This window comes from Mycothermus thermophilus (genome assembly GCF_041956435.1).
Source record: "Mycothermus thermophilus strain CBS 625.91 unplaced genomic scaffold VTJ04scaffold_2, whole genome shotgun sequence".
Lineage (NCBI taxonomy): Eukaryota > Fungi > Ascomycota > Sordariomycetes > Sordariales > Chaetomiaceae > Mycothermus > Mycothermus thermophilus.
The window spans coordinates 4,825,476-4,841,021 of record NW_027191428.1 but is presented as its reverse complement, the minus strand read 5'-3'; the positions used below and the strand labels follow the sequence as shown (position 1 = coordinate 4,841,021).

Genomic DNA, 15,546 nt, shown 5'->3' with positions numbered 1-15,546 from the left:
CACCCTTTATGCCGTTGGGTGGAAGAACGCCAGCGTGGCGCAAAAGTTATTCCTGTTATCCCGATCGAACGCAACGCCAGCCCCGTCCACCGTCAGCATGTTGACGCTGGCTTTGGTGCTGAGACCGTAAAAGTGCACCTGGCTGCCTTGCTCGAGCGATACCATGTGGTCCTGGCACGACTCCGTCGCCAGGCACTCCTGAGCATAGTTGTCAAAGAACGAGTACAGGCCCGCGCCGTAGATGAACGAGTCCTTGGTGTTGATGGCCCTCACGCCCCACGCGCGCTTGCAGCCCGGCGTGTCGCGCTCGCCGGTGCAGTAGGCGGCAAAGTCCGGGTCGGCGTACTTGGCCTGGACACGGAACGGCTGGGTCGCGTCCGGGTTGCCCTGGTAGTAAGGGGTCTCGGTCTGGATGAGCGCGAGGTAGATGTTGCGGGCGTTGTTGAACTGGTAGTTGTACAGAACCGAGTGCTCCGAGGCGGTACCCCAGCCCCAGACGGGGCCGTCACCCTCGAACAGCACGCCGCGCCCGTTGAACACGTCGATCTGCTGGTCGCGCGCCTCGGGCTCGAGCGAGTGGTCGGCCACCCAGAACCAGGTATTCTCGAGGTAGACGCTGCCGCCCGCGGGGACGTGCATCATCATGAAGGCGCCGAAGCACTGCTCCGGGATGGGGTTGGTGACGTTGGGGTTCTTGGCGCACTGCTCCAGCTCGAGCTGGGTGCCGGCGTAGCCGCCAATGCGGACGTGGACGTCCCACATGGCGGCCGCGCCGGGCTGGTCGCCGGCCAGGTTCCACTCGATTAGGATGGCGCCCGGCTGGGCCCCGGCGGTGCCAAAGATGAGATCGGACATCTCCACGGCGCCCTTGTCACCCGGCTGGCCGACCTGGAACACGGGCTTCGGGTCGTCCTGGTTCTTGAAGAAGCTGTCGCCGGCGGCGAGGATGAGGGGGAGCGACTCGCCCGTGATGCGGATGTTCTTGGGCACGCGCACGGTGCTGGTGATGAGGTAGGCGCCGTGGTCGAAGTAAACGACCTGGTCGGGCGTGGCGCGGTCAAAGATGGCTTGGATGGCGGCCGTGTCATCGGTCTGGCCGTCGCCCTTGGCACCGTTGGCCTTGACGCTGACGAACTGGCTCACGGGAACGTTCTCGTACTGCGGCTTGCTGCGGGTGAAAACCTTGCCCGTGGCCGGGTCAAGGAGGGCGTCGGGCTTCTGGACCTGGTCGAGCGCAGACTGCACTGCGCGGCCAACAGTGGGCGCGCCAGCCGCCTCTGGGCCGCCATAGGCACGACCTTGGGCGAAGAAGGCAACCTTTTGGTTACCGGCCTGGATCGTGGCGCCGTCGACGTTGACAACACCCTGGGCAGAACCAGTGAGGTCGACGTTGTCGAGAATGAGCGTGCCGTTGGTCTGAGGGGAGGACGGGTCGTAAGCGGTCTTGACGGCGATGGGCGTGTTGGTAAACTCGCTGTCCAAGACGAGGACGGAGCCGACGGTTTGGGCCCCAGGTCCGCCGTTGGACATGTCGATGCCAACTTGGCAGTTGTTGATCTTGATGTCATGGAAGGTCCAGGCCCAGTTCCAGTTCATGAAGATGGCCGTCTGGCAGTTGTTGAAGGTGAGGTTGCGCGTCGTGAACTGCTGGTTACCAAAGAAAGCGCCAAAGCGACCGCCGTTGAAGGTCAAGTCCGACATGAAGCCGCCCGAGCCGTTGTCCATGAAGATGCCCTGCTGCTGGTTGGCCTCGCCACCGTCGGTGCGCATGTTGAAAACGATGTTCTGCAAGCTCGTCGCCTGGGCCACCTGCCAGTGAATGCCGGTGCCCGACTCCAGGGGCATGGCCGTCACATCGATGACAAAGTTGCGAACCTGCCGGAAGAAGTTGTTCTGGTTGGTCCACCAGTTGCGGCCAGTGTCGTCGTAGGGGTCCGAGTCGATGACGGCGATGCCGGCAAAGTCGGGGGCGGCCTTGAGGGTCGGAAGAGAAATGGCGTCGCCGACGAGCTGGGTGTAGTAGAAGGGGATGATGGGGCGGCTGACCAGGTAGGTTCCGGGAGGGAAGTAAACGAGGGCTGGCGTCGTCGTCTGCGATGAGCAACCAAAACCGCAGCGGTTGCCGTCGCTGATAGCCGCGTTGATGGCGTCCGTGTCATCCGTAACACCGTCACCCCTGGCACCGTAGTCGCGCACGTTCCGGAATACCTTGTAGTTCGGATCCGGGTTGAAGGCTGGGCGGCCCTGACGCGGGATGCTGGCCAGCCACCAGCCGGTCTCTTGCCGGGGAGTCGGGGCAGCCAGGGCCGGGGCGCTTAGGCCCACGGCTAGGAGGAGAAGCGACGTGAGCTTTGAGAATATCATGGCGGAGCTCAGTTCCGTAGAGGATTGGTTGAGGAGTGAGATATTGAAGACGCAAAGCGAGGTAAGAGGGTCGAAGTGAACTGTGTCGAGTTAGTACTGCTGCTAAGAATCGGCACCTGTCGCAGATCAAGTCGAGGGCAGTCGGAGGTGTGTCCGGAAACAAAGAGCCAACATGTCTGGAGGAGGTTGGCTACCCAGAAGACATTCCTGGGAGCATTCCTCCGATCAAGTAAACAATAGGGGCAGTGTGGTTGGGGGAATGTTGTTGTTTTTCAGGACAATGGACATTGTTTTGTAGACAATGGGGCCCGGAACTTTTGCATGGGATGAACAGTACTCCGTAGCGAGAGTAATTCCAACTCAAGCTAGTGTATGACACAAAGAAAAGCAAAAAGGGTCCGAGCCCCAGAGGTGTCACTTACAGTACTGAACCAGCCAGAACAGCAACGCCCTGACCAGCCAAGGCGGCACAAACGAACGACAAGACGTTCGGATGAAAAGAAAGGAAAGAAAAGGAAAAGGGAGGCCGAGTAGAAAGGGAAGGGAATGAGGCACGGCCGTGAAGCGGATGAGGCATCACAACGGAGGGAACTGCGGCGGTTTGCTGCGAGGTTGAAGGTAACTTATACTACCATCCGCAGATGCCGCATCGGTCGTGCGTCTGCCGCCGCGGGAGGCCGGCCGGGGACCTGCCGGGGGGACATTGCGTTTGTGGTAGCGCTGGGAGTCTCCCGCCCATCGGGAACAGCAGGGATTGGGAGCCAGGGGTTTGGCGACGACTCATCCTCCACCAGCCATCCACCTGTCGACATGGATAATGGATACGACTCTCTGTGACTCGTGGGGTTGCCTTCTGTAGTGGACACAGGACGAGTGGACAGGAACATGGCACGACACCCGCCGTGCCCTGTCCAAGAGCGGTTCGACAGGAACAGGACAGAGCAGCATCGAGGCCAGTGTGGCGAGCCAAGGGAAGAGGAGAAGGAGGAAGAAAGCTGGCATGTCGATCCTCAACTCAATCCCACAGGGTTTCGCGGGAAAATGCAAGAAACGGCCGTGCCCTGATCATTGGTGGGCGGCAGAAGAAACTCAAAACACTATGCCCACTGCTCGGCTGTACTCCGTATGTCTTGTGCTCCGTCCGCGGGGCGTATGTATGTACAACAAACAGTTCACCGGGCCCAAAGAACAAGCAAAAGGCTTTTCGCATGGAAGGAGGCCAACCGATGGGAATCCACGAATGGGTCGGGTAGATCTGGAAATCCGATACAGGGGCACTTCAGGGGGTCGCCTTCATGCGACGTCGCATTCACCTCACTGAGTGGCCGATGTGCTGTTCATCCGAACTGGTGGGTTGGAACGATGCCCACTTCCACCCCCGACCCTCGTGTTTCGTGCCATTGGAGCGGCATGCCATGAGCTGGACACGACTGGCCGAGGGCGTAGTGGTGGAGAGACTTCACGTGTTGATGCTTCTTTTGGCAGAGGGAGAGGTGGAGGTGGAGGAAAGACGTCGAATTGCTTTGTGTTGTTGTTGGCCAAAAGATGAAATCTTGGCATCTCATGCCAAACGCCCCACTGACAAAAAAATGCCAGAAACGACCAGCAAAGGCTGCCAAGGCGATGCCAAGATGCTGCCAAGAGGTCCCGGGGTTCTGTGCCCAGTGATTCTCGGCGGCGTTTCGAGTTTCGAAACACGCCAAAATTGGGAAAAGTGGGGACTGAGCCGCTCGAAACGGCATCCGCACGACCCCGTTTTCGCCCCTTTCATCGCGCTTGACCTCAACGCCGACGGGATTGGCAGGTTTTTTGTCGCCGAAGTGGGCAAATTGGGCCGCAATTAACCCATCAAGCAGGCGCCCACATGCAGAGGGAGATCATCATCTGGAGTCTCTGCCCGGCTTCGGAGGAAACACCAAAACAGCTTGAAGTGAGGCAACGTCACGTTGCTGGATGATAGAACGTTGCAGTACAAAGTCCCTTTCCTACCTACCTTCCTCTCCGGACGGACATTGCCTCAACACAGAACGGTTCATATGAGCAACATCGCCACCTGGTAGGTTGGCCATGCATTGCGCTCTGAAGTCCAAGACATACAGGGCACATCGTTCCATGGCCCCTCATCATGTTGTCCAAACCTACCTCTAGGCTCTCGCATGGAGGGGAGCTCTACAACTTCAGGTTGTAAGGGCGTACAAGTACACCGTAAATGCCTTGGCAACCACGCGGGTGCTACCTCCGTCCGATGTCAAGACCAGCCTGGAAACTCCGCCGTAAGGGACTTTCGTACTTTGCCATGAAAGTTCCAGGTTGCCACGTCCTCTTTCAGACCTCTCACTGACTCTCAGGCACTACCTTACCTTCCTATGCAACATGGACCATGCAAGTCCCGGGCGTGATACGTGTTCCCCTTCCCCGCCTTCTCCACGGCTGTTGAACGGCCACTACGTTGCGTGACCTCCCATTGACAAAGAACATGAGAACTCTGAGGGGTGACTAACAGGGTTGTGTGTTGTCAGAAACTCGATGTACTTATATGTCCTCTGCGTATACCGATATCAACTGCCCCTTGGACACGAGACCTGTTGAACCATGGCCAGCTCAGTGTTGGTCTCAAGTCAGGTTGGACGGAACGTCCACCAGAACTTGCTTGACCGAGCACTCGGTGACTCTTGACCTGGGCTCTCTGCTCGACGGTCGGTCGGCAAGGCAACACCGCTGAACTCTTGGAAAGTACTTGTCAGATGATCCATGATGCCATCCATGTGATGAAAGGAAGCCGCTCACACGGCTTGACTGCCCTTTCAGGACGTCAGAGAAGTAAGGTACCACCACGTTCCATGCCGGGTGGCCGGAAGGCAAGGACACATCATTTCAGGTACCTATTGCCCAGCATGGTCCGGACGCCTTCCTCCAAGTATCGGCCGAGGTCGTGTCCTTGGGGGTAGTAGGTCCGGTCCAAATCCATGGAACACCTCACAGACACAAACATGGAAACTGGACTTTCCTTCCATTCCTATCTCTCACCACAATGTCCAGCTGCAATGCATGGGATGTCAAGACACAATGGGGGTTAGGAAGGCATTCCTCTCCGCTGTTCTTCCCCAAACAGTAGGCACAGAAGAGTATAAATCCCCCCCTTTGCCAGGTCAGATCTGATTTCTTTTCTCTTCCAACAACCTCTGGATATCTTCATCATTGCCACCATGATGGAGCGACGAGAACAAACCATAGCGCTTCATTACCTGTTCATCATCTTCCACCAGAACCCGGAAGTCTGCCCTTGAAAATCCCGGGAGATCGCCGTTCGGAGCGTGATCCTCCCCGTCCTTTCCCGTCCATCCATCTATCCAAAACGCAATACACATCCTCGTATAATTTTGCTCCAGTGTCCAAAAAACGAACTTTGGGGGCTTTTAGACAGTGAGTTGAAATGGCAAAACAAGGTAGATAATAACGCATCGCTGCATATTAGTCCGGGCTGCCGAACCAAGCAGCACGCCCAGTTCTACTACTACACACCGTATAACGGTTCCTACAAGATCGAGAAATAGTAGACAACTAGGTACAAAGCCAAGGACAGTGCCGCAAGGGAAAAGAAAACAAGGAGATCCGATACTCCATGCAAATCCTCCGTCTAGATGCGCCAGATGATGGGGAGAAGAAAAGGAATAAAACAAATCCTGAGGACAAATGTACCCATGCACCCACCAGATAGCGCAAAAGACGCCCCGTCAACCGTTTGTCCCTCGGCCAGACGGCCAAAATCCCAGACAATACCCTTAACGCCATCCATCACCACCAATAGATCCGCCATGGCAGCAGATGCTCGCCAGCAAGACATCACTGCCGCGGCGACAATGATCCTTGTCTCAACCAGGAATATTTCCCACCACCACAAATAAACACATCACGTCCCCGCTTCATTACTCTCCTCAGACACACCACCTTCCACCCACCACGTTCCATCTCCTCCTAGATATACCCCCCTTCATACCCCACCGCCTCCGGGTCCTCTGCTTGCCGATCGACGCTCTCGAGCATCTCGATCCCCTTCACGCCGGCGCCGAAATCGAGGATCAGAATCTTGGGATCCTGGCCCGAGCTCACGATCCTGCGATAGTCGCTCTTGGCGCTGAGCACCCAGCTCGAGTGCCACCGGGGGAAATCGAGCAGGGCCTGGCCCGTCTCCATGTCCCAGACTTTAATGTCCGAGTCGTAGCTCGCGCTGACCAGCCGCCCGCTGACGCTGTCCACGTGCAGGCTACGCACCAGCTTGTCGTGCGCCTTCATCTCGCGGACGCACTCGCCCGTGTTGGCGTCCCAGATGCGGATGACGAGGTCGTTGCCCGCCGACGCGATGTAGCGCCCGTCCTCCGAGAACTGGCTGCACGCCAGCCCTTTCGTGTGGCCCAGGAACTCGCGGATGTTGCGCCCCGTGTCCACGTTCCAGAGCTTGACGCGGAAGTCGCCGCTGCACGAGACGATGGTGTTGCCGCGCATCTGCACCGCGTTGACGGGCCCCGCGTGCCCGCGCAGCTGCCGCAGCAGCGCGCCCGTCTCGCGGTCCCAGACACAGATGGACACGTCCTTGGAGCACGTCACGATGTGCTTGTCGTCAAAGACCAGGTCCAGCACGGCCGCCTTGTGGTGCTGCAGCCGGCGGATGGGGCGGTAGCCGTCCTTGACCGAGTAGATGATGCACGTGGCGTCGGACGAACCCGTCACGAGGATGCGGTCGTCGTATTGCAGGCAGAGGATGGAGGCGTTGTGGTGCATGGTAGGGGCGTAAATGTCTGGAACTGAATGGTGGGCGCGGACGGGGGCGGCCGGGATGCTGTTGCCGCTGGTGTCCATCAGCGCCTCGAGGTCGGGCAGGGTCGCGAAGTGCTTCGGGGTGCCGTGCTCGTCATACAGCAGCTTGCAGGCGTTCTCGCTGACGATCTCGGGGGGTCCGATGACCAGCTTGCAAGCAAACGTGTTCATGTCCCAGATACGAATTGTGCGGTCGCGCGAGCCGGTGATGATCTTGGACCTGTTGACGTCAATTAGCCATCATGCTAAGACATTTGAGGAGGACAAAAAGAGAAACATACTCATCGAACTGCAGACAGTAGATGCTGTCTGTGTGCCCGTTGAGATAGACCGGCCGGGCCCTGCCCTGCCGCCAATGCTTATCCAGCTGCGTCTTGGCCCGGTATATTTCCTTCCAGTTGTTGGTCGGCCGAAGCGGAGGAACGCCGAGGCCGGTGCCGGGCTTGATAGGGCCGCTGGTGGCATAGGTTTGTGTTTTCTCGCGCAGGAACGACTCCCGCCAGATCTGCTGGTCTTGGATCACGCGATACCACGTCGACGAGACGCGGCTGGCCGTCGCCAGGGTCGCAGCGTCGAGCAGCGCCAGGATCTGGATGGCCAGCTCCACGGGCAGCCGCGAGATAAAATCGACCTTAGCGATGGCAGTCTCGTCGCGCCGCGTGGCCGGGACCTCCGTAGCATCCACCTCAACATCCGAGTCCACGTCGAGACCCGGGATGTATTTCTCGGCTTCGGAGCTCGTCAGGGCGATGCCGATGCCGCTTTCGTGGTCATCCAGCGCGTCCTCGGCGAGCCAGCCCGGTCGCGGGGCGTGCGATTCCACCGCATTGTAGCCGTGCAGCCCGCTGCAGGCAATGGCGGCGGCCTGTCTCGCAGCGGCGCCGGTATGGCGCGGGATGATCGGGGGTTGTTCGCCGGATCCGGGGATGGGCATGGTCGGAGACTCGATGGGGCCGAGTTCCGGCTCGAAGACGGGCTCGCCATACGAGGTATGCAACACGCGCGACTGGCGATGGAAGCTGGCGGCCTGGCGCAGGCGGTGCCAAGGCGAATGTGAAGTTGCAGGCCGGGGGCTGGCATATGTCAAGGAGCTCGGGACGCCGAGGTGAGGCCGGGTGGGCTGGTCATGGTCATCGAACGTGGTGGATGCCGGCACCGAGGTCCGCCGCTGAACGAGGCCCTTAACTCCCGTCTTAAAGGAGATGGACGCCCGGCGCAGCAGCCGCTTAAAATTGCCGTGCTGGGACCTTGACGGAGGAGCGAGGTCGGCATCACTGGGGCTGTCAGTTGATCCATGGCTGCGACTCTTCTCCAACATCCTGCCGTGGCCTGTTTCGATGGGAGGTTCGAGCAAAGATGGCTTTGGACGGTGGCGCCACGGAAGCGACACGCTCATGCTCCGGCGCTCGTGGCGGAGATTGCCAGAGGACAGGAGGCCTTGTGTCGGCGCCGGTGAGGAAGAAAGGAACGGAGCTGGAGTTGCCGAATACATGGCCTCCTGCGCGGGAGCCCAGTCCTGCATCTGGACGATTCGGCGCGATGGGGAGTGTGTTGTCGCGGGCCGGGAATCAAGCGGGTTCGACGAAGACGAAGAGTACTGCGCGTGGAGATGCGAAAGTGATGTCGAGCCGGGGGATGACATTGTCGGCTTTGGGTTTTGTACAGTACTCGACAATCCAAAACGGTCGCAACGACAAGGTCCACCGGTCAAAGCCGGAAGCCAACGCTCGGCCAGCGATATTTCGCGATTTCTTTGCCTCCTCTTGTTTTGTGTTTATTCTCTTCTCCCTCTCCCCCTTTTCCTTGTCCTGTCGGCAAGACCGCGACGGGGGCGAGTTTACAGCACTTGGGACGACCCTCGCAGGTCAGCGGAGGGAGGCGATAGGCTGCATGAGCGTTGGGGCAGAGCAGGGGATGAGCCAACGGGAACAGCTCGCAGTGCTGCGACGGGAACCAGATGCGGAGAAGGAGGCGAATGGGAAGAGCCGGAGGCGATATGCACGGGATCCGGCGAGAGATGCGCGAAGCACGGTGGTGGAGCGATGGCGAGTCAGGGAGCGTCCAGCGAGATCTGCCCTGAATGTGGCCCGGTTCCTGGATGGACAATGGACAAAGAGCTGCGTCTCGGTCGGGGGATGATGCACGTGGAATGTAACGCTGCTGAGGATTCTGTCTTGGATGCAGGTCGACTCTAGGGGATCGCGTGCGAAAAGAGGGCAGAAGGCGCAAAAAGAAAAAAGAATTTAAGGGAGGAAACCCTGATGTGAATAGGGATGGATGTCAAACCCAAAAAACCAACAACGGTCGAGGAGCTAGCTTGGTGTCACGATAACAAAAAGGTGGCCCAAGCGGCCGGGGCTTGTTTATTTTTGGTCTGGTCGCCTGAGGATAATGGCTAGGCGCACAGTGTGTCACCTCGTCTCTTATACACCTTCAAAGCCTCAATACAGCACAGCGAACTTCTACTAACTAGTAGTAAGACAATGGCAATCTCTGAATAGCGTGGGGAATGAAAATTCTCGAGTAGAAATACTGTCTTTCTCTTCCAAATTCCAACATTCTCTCAGTCTTGTCAACCTGACCGTGGAGGTTCTGCGTCCTGCTGCTGACCTGAACTTGTAGACTCACGTCAGCCTTCTGTGCCTCAGCACTCTGCGCAGCGAACTTGCTCAACAAACCTCTTCACATATTGCAACCTATCATTCAGCCCATAATTACACCTAGTGTCACAATCCATCCTTTTGCATGTCTAGATGTAGCTGAGTTTAGCCCGTCCCATTTTGAACATTGAGAAGCCATCTCTACCTTGTTGACTAACAAACAACAGCTCTTTTGACTTGCCACAGACAATGTATGCGACCTGAAAATAAGTCCAAGGGGCTTAAGATGGGATGGCATGTGCATGACCCGGGATAGTTCTTCCTGCTCTTGGAGTTTGTATGAGACCTCTCAGCAACGCAGGTATCTTATTAACATCTTGTACCTATATATCTCAATGCATCATCTTTTCCATCTACTTCTAACGTCCTTCATTACATCTCATCTGTATCTTGGACATGTTGTATTATGATGTTATGTTCACCGGAAGTCTAGCACATGTCGGTCCAAGGACTATCGGACCTACAAGTTATCGTTTGACCTCCATGTTACCGCGTCACCGTGGAGGGAAGGAAGAACTATTCGGGACGATTGTGCACCACATTCTGTCGCTGCACTACAAATCGGGACTTTTAGAAGAGCGTTTTGTTTGTAATTTTGCATGAGGGAAAATATCGAATGCTTTTGGCTAGGTGATCTAGAAAATGAGGTGTGGCTGTTATTATTCAACTGACCTGACGACCGCTTGGACACGGAATCTCCATCAATGGAGATAGGTTCATGACCTTCTCACAAAATGGAGAAGTCGCTAGACATAGGTACTGTTGACAAAATATTCACGTAGTTCCCCCGCTCTCCCGCTTCATCACAATGTCACCACAATGAACGATGAGTCTTCTCGAGTGAAATTGTCAACAGAGGTGTGTGTTGTCTTCGAACGGCATAGCTCATCGAAAAAGCACGGTGGCTTTTGGACAGCAGATCAAGGAAAACATCGAAGTTGCCAACCAAAGTTGGAACTTTCAAGAAATAATAAAGGTGATCTGTCGACCTTTGGTCCATAGGGCAGACATCACACTAAGGTAGTCTGGGAATCATAACACTTGGTTTGGAATGGGAACAGTCTGGCCTTTTATCACATATCGGACAGTGTTGGGCAACTTCGTCTACCAGCGGGCTGAATACGAGCTCGACCGTTGTGTCCCAATCAAGCTCACGGCTGCGATGCAACCACGGCCTTCGGGCTTCGGAGGAGGTCAGCCGCAGGAAACCAGCCATCCTGACCAGGACACAAAGACTTCAAAAGGTCAATGGAGGATGATAGGCCGGCTTGGCACAGCACAGATAGCTGAATGAGGCGGAGTCTGCGTTGAACACATGGACGAAGAGTGTGAGTTCTATGACCTCGTTTGATGTCAACTCGGGTCTGCACCCCTTGCCAACGATGTACAGCCTGAATCATTCATTGGATGCTCGAGCTGGTCTAGGAAAGGTCCCTTGCAGAAGCCGTGGTTGCTGCCCATCGGACTTTGTCGTTTCTATTCAAGGTAGCATTCCAGCCCAATGTGGCTGTATACCACAGTTCAAGGCCATGTCTTGGGAGAGGAGGTGATGTTACAATATGGATATATTAACCTCTCTTTCTCCCGGCTGTCATCCACTTCTCGTGACTATCACTTTCTTGTTAGCCAACATTCTACCAGGTTACAGAACTGTTGGTTCGACTTTATATTCTTAACCATGCTCCTCTCGACAACTCTCATTCTCGCAGCGTATGTTAATCTTGGTTTTGTTCGCCGTTCTCCTCAGTTACCCTTACTGACTTTAAACTAGTGCCGGCATTGCATCGGCCACCGGCAAGGCCTGCAGGCCCCGTTCGTCTTTCAGCACCGTCATTGTGACAGAAGAACCATCTTCGACCTTCAGCACCAGTGTTCAGACAGAAGAACCGTCTTCCGTTTTCAGCACTAGTGTTGTGACGGAAGAGCCATCCTCAACGGAATCCTCATGGTCTGGCAGGATCACCAGTTACTCATCTGGATGGCCTGAGTCCTGCACGTTCCGGCCAACTCAGACATATTACTCTTCTAGCGGCTGCGCCATCACCTGCGATGCAGGATTCTGTATCAGGGATGGTAAGTTTGATCACCTACTTTGGTACCTGAGATTTCTCATCTGACTTTCTGTTTCAGAGCCTGCCACGATCTCCTGTGGCTGCCCGACTGTCTTTATTGAGACACAATACACAACCGTTTGCCCAACGACGTCCCCATGCTACCAATGCCACTCGGCCTGGGGCACCTTCCTTTACACCGAGCCGTGCAGCACAACGACACCGACAGCTGCACCCGCTGTACCAACAGACTGAAGCAAGTTGTGGGGGATGTTGTTGAACTGGTTGAGTAGACAATAATATCAAGGGATGGGGGTTTCCATGTGTATGTATGCAAAGAGATGGTCACAGCTGAAGGAGTTTGGTTTGTATCCTCTAACTGGAGAGACCATGCAAGAACTGGGAGAAAGGAGACCTGCTTGAGAGGAAATCGGCCCGATGTAACAGGTTATGTTGGGGGTTTCAAGATGCCGAAGATACCAAAATGAGGTTGGTATGGTTCATAGGTAAACAACGAAGACATCACCCATGTGTATATTTTTGTCAATGTTCTGATCTTTGAACAGAAACTTGACAGTCTTCTCTCTATGTTGCAGCGTTGTTCGACGGATGTCAAGGAGATACCGAAACTTTACGATCATCAGTGGTACCACATCTCGAAGAATATTCCACCATTAATTAAGGTAGGCCGATAGGATCATTTTTGCGGTTATGAAATCTTCATGGACTGCCTCAATCTCATGACCAAACCTCTTGCTAGAACGGCTGGCTGTACTGTTAACTTTAAGGAACCGTTGGTTCCAAAATAGGCGCAGTGACGAGGGGAAGGAACTAGGATTTGGTCTTAACAGCTCCGAACCTCGCTGAATCAGAACAATAAAGGCTCATTTAACCAAATAGACGATGTGGAAGAAAAAGAAGGCGGAGGACGAAACCCTCCAGAGGGCCGACTACCTCATTCTAGATTCTAATTTGGTTGGGCGTTTCCTCGACCACATAGTTGGACATACTGTGTCAGCAGTTAGTTTTATCTTTCCGAAGCACTTGACCTTCCTGACACAACGTCTAGTCAACTCGTTGTTCTCCCAGATGGCGATAGATTTCCATCAGTAATAAGGGTTAGGGGTACGGAGGAAAACCAGCCCATCCCCCGGCCCCGCTGTGGGTCTTCCTCGAATGGTGGGGCATCGAAATCATGACCGCTATCGACCGTCATCAACCGCTGCCGCCATCACTTTTTCTTTTCCGCGACCCAGCTCGATACCAACGATCTGGCGACAACCTTGTACGCATGGATCGACTCCGGACAAGTCGACGATACCGGCACCGAGCGGAAGATCTCTATACACTCTGACTCTCAGATTCGAACACGAGACCTTCTCGCGCCTCACGCGCGAGGCCCCAGACAGAACCATGACAACCCTCGTCTCGGCCCCTGGCGGCCTTGACCTGGTCGGACTCGACCGCGATCCTTTGTCCGAGCCCCTCGTCTCCCGCGCCTCCCTCCAGGCAATGCCGCCAGAAGTCCTCGACTTGATCTTCGAACATCTCGTACCCCAAGTTCCCGAGATCGGCGAGACCCGTCCGGTGGCCTACCACCAGCTCATGGCCGAAGAACCATGGTACGAGTTCACACGCCGCCGCCGCGGTCTTCGCAGCCTCTGTCGAACTTCCCGCCGACTCTCACAGCTCGCCTTCCCACATTTCTACCGTGTCGTTGCCATCTGGAATGAGACAGCCCTTCTCCTCTTCCTCCGTACCCTGACCGACAAACCGCAGTACGGCCTATGGACACGCTACTTCTCCTGCCACATTACTCTCACCGAGCTCACCGTCATCCGGGAGGTGCGCGAGTTGCTGCCCCGATATCTACCAACCTTCCGGCCTGCTCGTGGGAATGGCGTGCTTATAACGGCAGCTCGTCACTTCCTACAAATGTTGGGTGCTCTGCTGCCGGGGATGGTGGCGGCTGATGGCGACTTCGATCACATACCCCAGGCGCTGGTCTGCTTCATCCTCATGTTCCTCTCCAAGGTCGAGACTGTGATGCTTCAGGTCCCCATTAGCGATGATCAGCCCGAGTACCAGGTTCTCTGCGACCAGATCGAGGGGCTTAAGGACCTCTTCCGCAACGACCCTGACTCGATCCCTTTGCAGCACGTCCATACTCTGCAGCTGCAAGGCGACCCGGAGTTGATGGCAGAGATTGAGAGCAACGACTGCAAGTGTGAGGCGCATGCGGATTCCACTGATGTCTGGGGTTCACAACCACGCAAGTACGCTTCATTGTTTGCCAACTGCCCTCGGCTTACCACTCTCGAGGTTAGCAACGATGATGGTGTCTGGATCGCGGACCAAGAGGACGAGAACCGTTTCGACCTCGACGGCGACGACGACGCCAACAACAACGATGACGACAAAAAGCCACCCCCGCCGCCATTCCTCGCCAACATCAAGCACATTTACCTGCACAACAGCCTTGCCTACCCGGACGACCTGTACCACCTGATCCTCAACGCGCCCAAACTCGAAACCCTCTACATGGCCCCGCGTAATGACGAGCTGTTCCGCGAGGCTATCGACGATAACAGCCCGCACAATGCCCATCCGGAGGCGCTCGATAATGCGCTGGCGCACCATGCCCGCCACCTTCGCAGCCTCGATGTCAGCTGGCAGGACATCTCAGGCTTCGAGAGTGTCGTGGGGCCCGATGGCCGCCTGCCATCGCTCGCAACCATGCCGAGCCTCGAGTCGCTTTGTGTTCCAATGGGCTTGCTCTATGGCCGCCCGGCTGCCGTCTTAGAAACCCCCCTTGTCGAACTCCTTCCGCCCAACCTTGTCGAACTCGTCCTCGAGGATTGGTGGTTCTCCAACGTCACGCTTCTCGAAGAGCTGCCAACCTGGGGTCCAACGGAAAGGGTCAAATACTACCAGTCCCAGCATCACTACCGCGTGAATGCGATAGACACGCTGTCCAAGTTTGCGCGAGACGTACGTACTCGACTGCACAAGCTAAAGAAGGTTATTTTGATCTGCAAGATCCCTTGGACTTGGGTGCTGGAGGGTGCGGTTGGGCTCGAGTTCCATTTCGAGGGGGTTAAGCGCCAGTTTTTGCAACAAGGCGTGGATTTTTCGGTGAGGGGGGATGAGGTATAGGATGAAGGATACAAGATATTAATACCAGAGTTGGTTTGGGGACGAGGAAAGCAAGATTCTTCGCCTGGAAGTGGAGGATGGCAGTGAAGAGAATGAGGTTGTAAACGAAAGGAGATGTGGCCTGAGAAGGGTTGAAGAGGATGATCAAGCATTTCACATACCCATCATAAGGGGAACGACCTGACTGTATCAGAAGCCGATGCCAGGGGAAACTTATAATGATCACCGACCGACAGCGAACCTGTCTTTTAGCGCCTCCATAGCGTAGACAGTATTAGCCGTCCAGCTGGCCTTTTTGTGGCCTTGGTCCTGTACACAATTTGTACTAAAACTGAGATATATCAAGATTCTTTCGCTGCTAGTTGAGTTGCCCTTGGTTATTTCATCTTGATCATGAAGTTGGTATAAGTTTCGCCTCCGCTAACATCGGATCACGAGACCATCCCATGTCATGTTGAAGATTACCCCTGAAACACATCTGAAGCATGCCTGACGGACAT

The 15,546-nt window shown here is 55.8% G+C and overlaps 5 protein-coding genes across 5 annotated transcripts; 3 read left to right on the top strand and 2 right to left on the bottom strand.

The window, feature by feature from the left end:
* Positions 1 to 6: 6 nt before the first annotated feature.
* VTJ04DRAFT_3966 (uncharacterized protein) lies at positions 7 to 2,364 on the bottom strand (the record flags this gene model as incomplete). Its single annotated transcript, XM_069361923.1, has 1 exon — positions 7 to 2,364. One exon carries the CDS (start codon positions 2,362 to 2,364, stop codon positions 7 to 9), a length of 2,358 nt encoding a protein of 785 aa, XP_069222486.1.
* A 3,650-nt stretch (positions 2,365 to 6,014) lies between these two features.
* On the top strand, positions 6,015 to 6,269 carry VTJ04DRAFT_3965 (uncharacterized protein; the record flags this gene model as incomplete). The annotated part of the gene is made up of 1 exon (XM_069361922.1): positions 6,015 to 6,269. The coding sequence occupies one exon, from the start codon at positions 6,015 to 6,017 to the stop codon at positions 6,267 to 6,269; it is 255 nt and encodes an 84-aa protein (XP_069222485.1).
* Positions 6,270 to 6,339: 70 nt separating this feature from the next.
* On the bottom strand, positions 6,340 to 8,821 carry VTJ04DRAFT_3964 (uncharacterized protein; the record flags this gene model as incomplete). The annotated part of the gene is made up of 2 exons (XM_069361921.1): positions 6,340 to 7,399; positions 7,461 to 8,821. 2 exons carry the CDS (start codon positions 8,819 to 8,821, stop codon positions 6,340 to 6,342), a joined length of 2,421 nt encoding a protein of 806 aa, XP_069222484.1.
* Positions 8,822 to 11,517: 2,696 nt separating this feature from the next.
* VTJ04DRAFT_3963 (uncharacterized protein) lies at positions 11,518 to 12,145 on the top strand (the record flags this gene model as incomplete). Its single annotated transcript, XM_069361920.1, has 3 exons — positions 11,518 to 11,549; positions 11,611 to 11,912; positions 11,970 to 12,145. 3 exons carry the CDS (start codon positions 11,518 to 11,520, stop codon positions 12,143 to 12,145), a joined length of 510 nt encoding a protein of 169 aa, XP_069222483.1.
* A 1,158-nt stretch (positions 12,146 to 13,303) lies between these two features.
* VTJ04DRAFT_3962 (uncharacterized protein) lies at positions 13,304 to 15,046 on the top strand (the record flags this gene model as incomplete). The annotated part of the gene is made up of 1 exon (XM_069361919.1): positions 13,304 to 15,046. The coding sequence occupies one exon, from the start codon at positions 13,304 to 13,306 to the stop codon at positions 15,044 to 15,046; it is 1,743 nt and encodes a 580-aa protein (XP_069222482.1).
* Between the last annotated feature and the right edge of the window lie 500 nt (positions 15,047 to 15,546).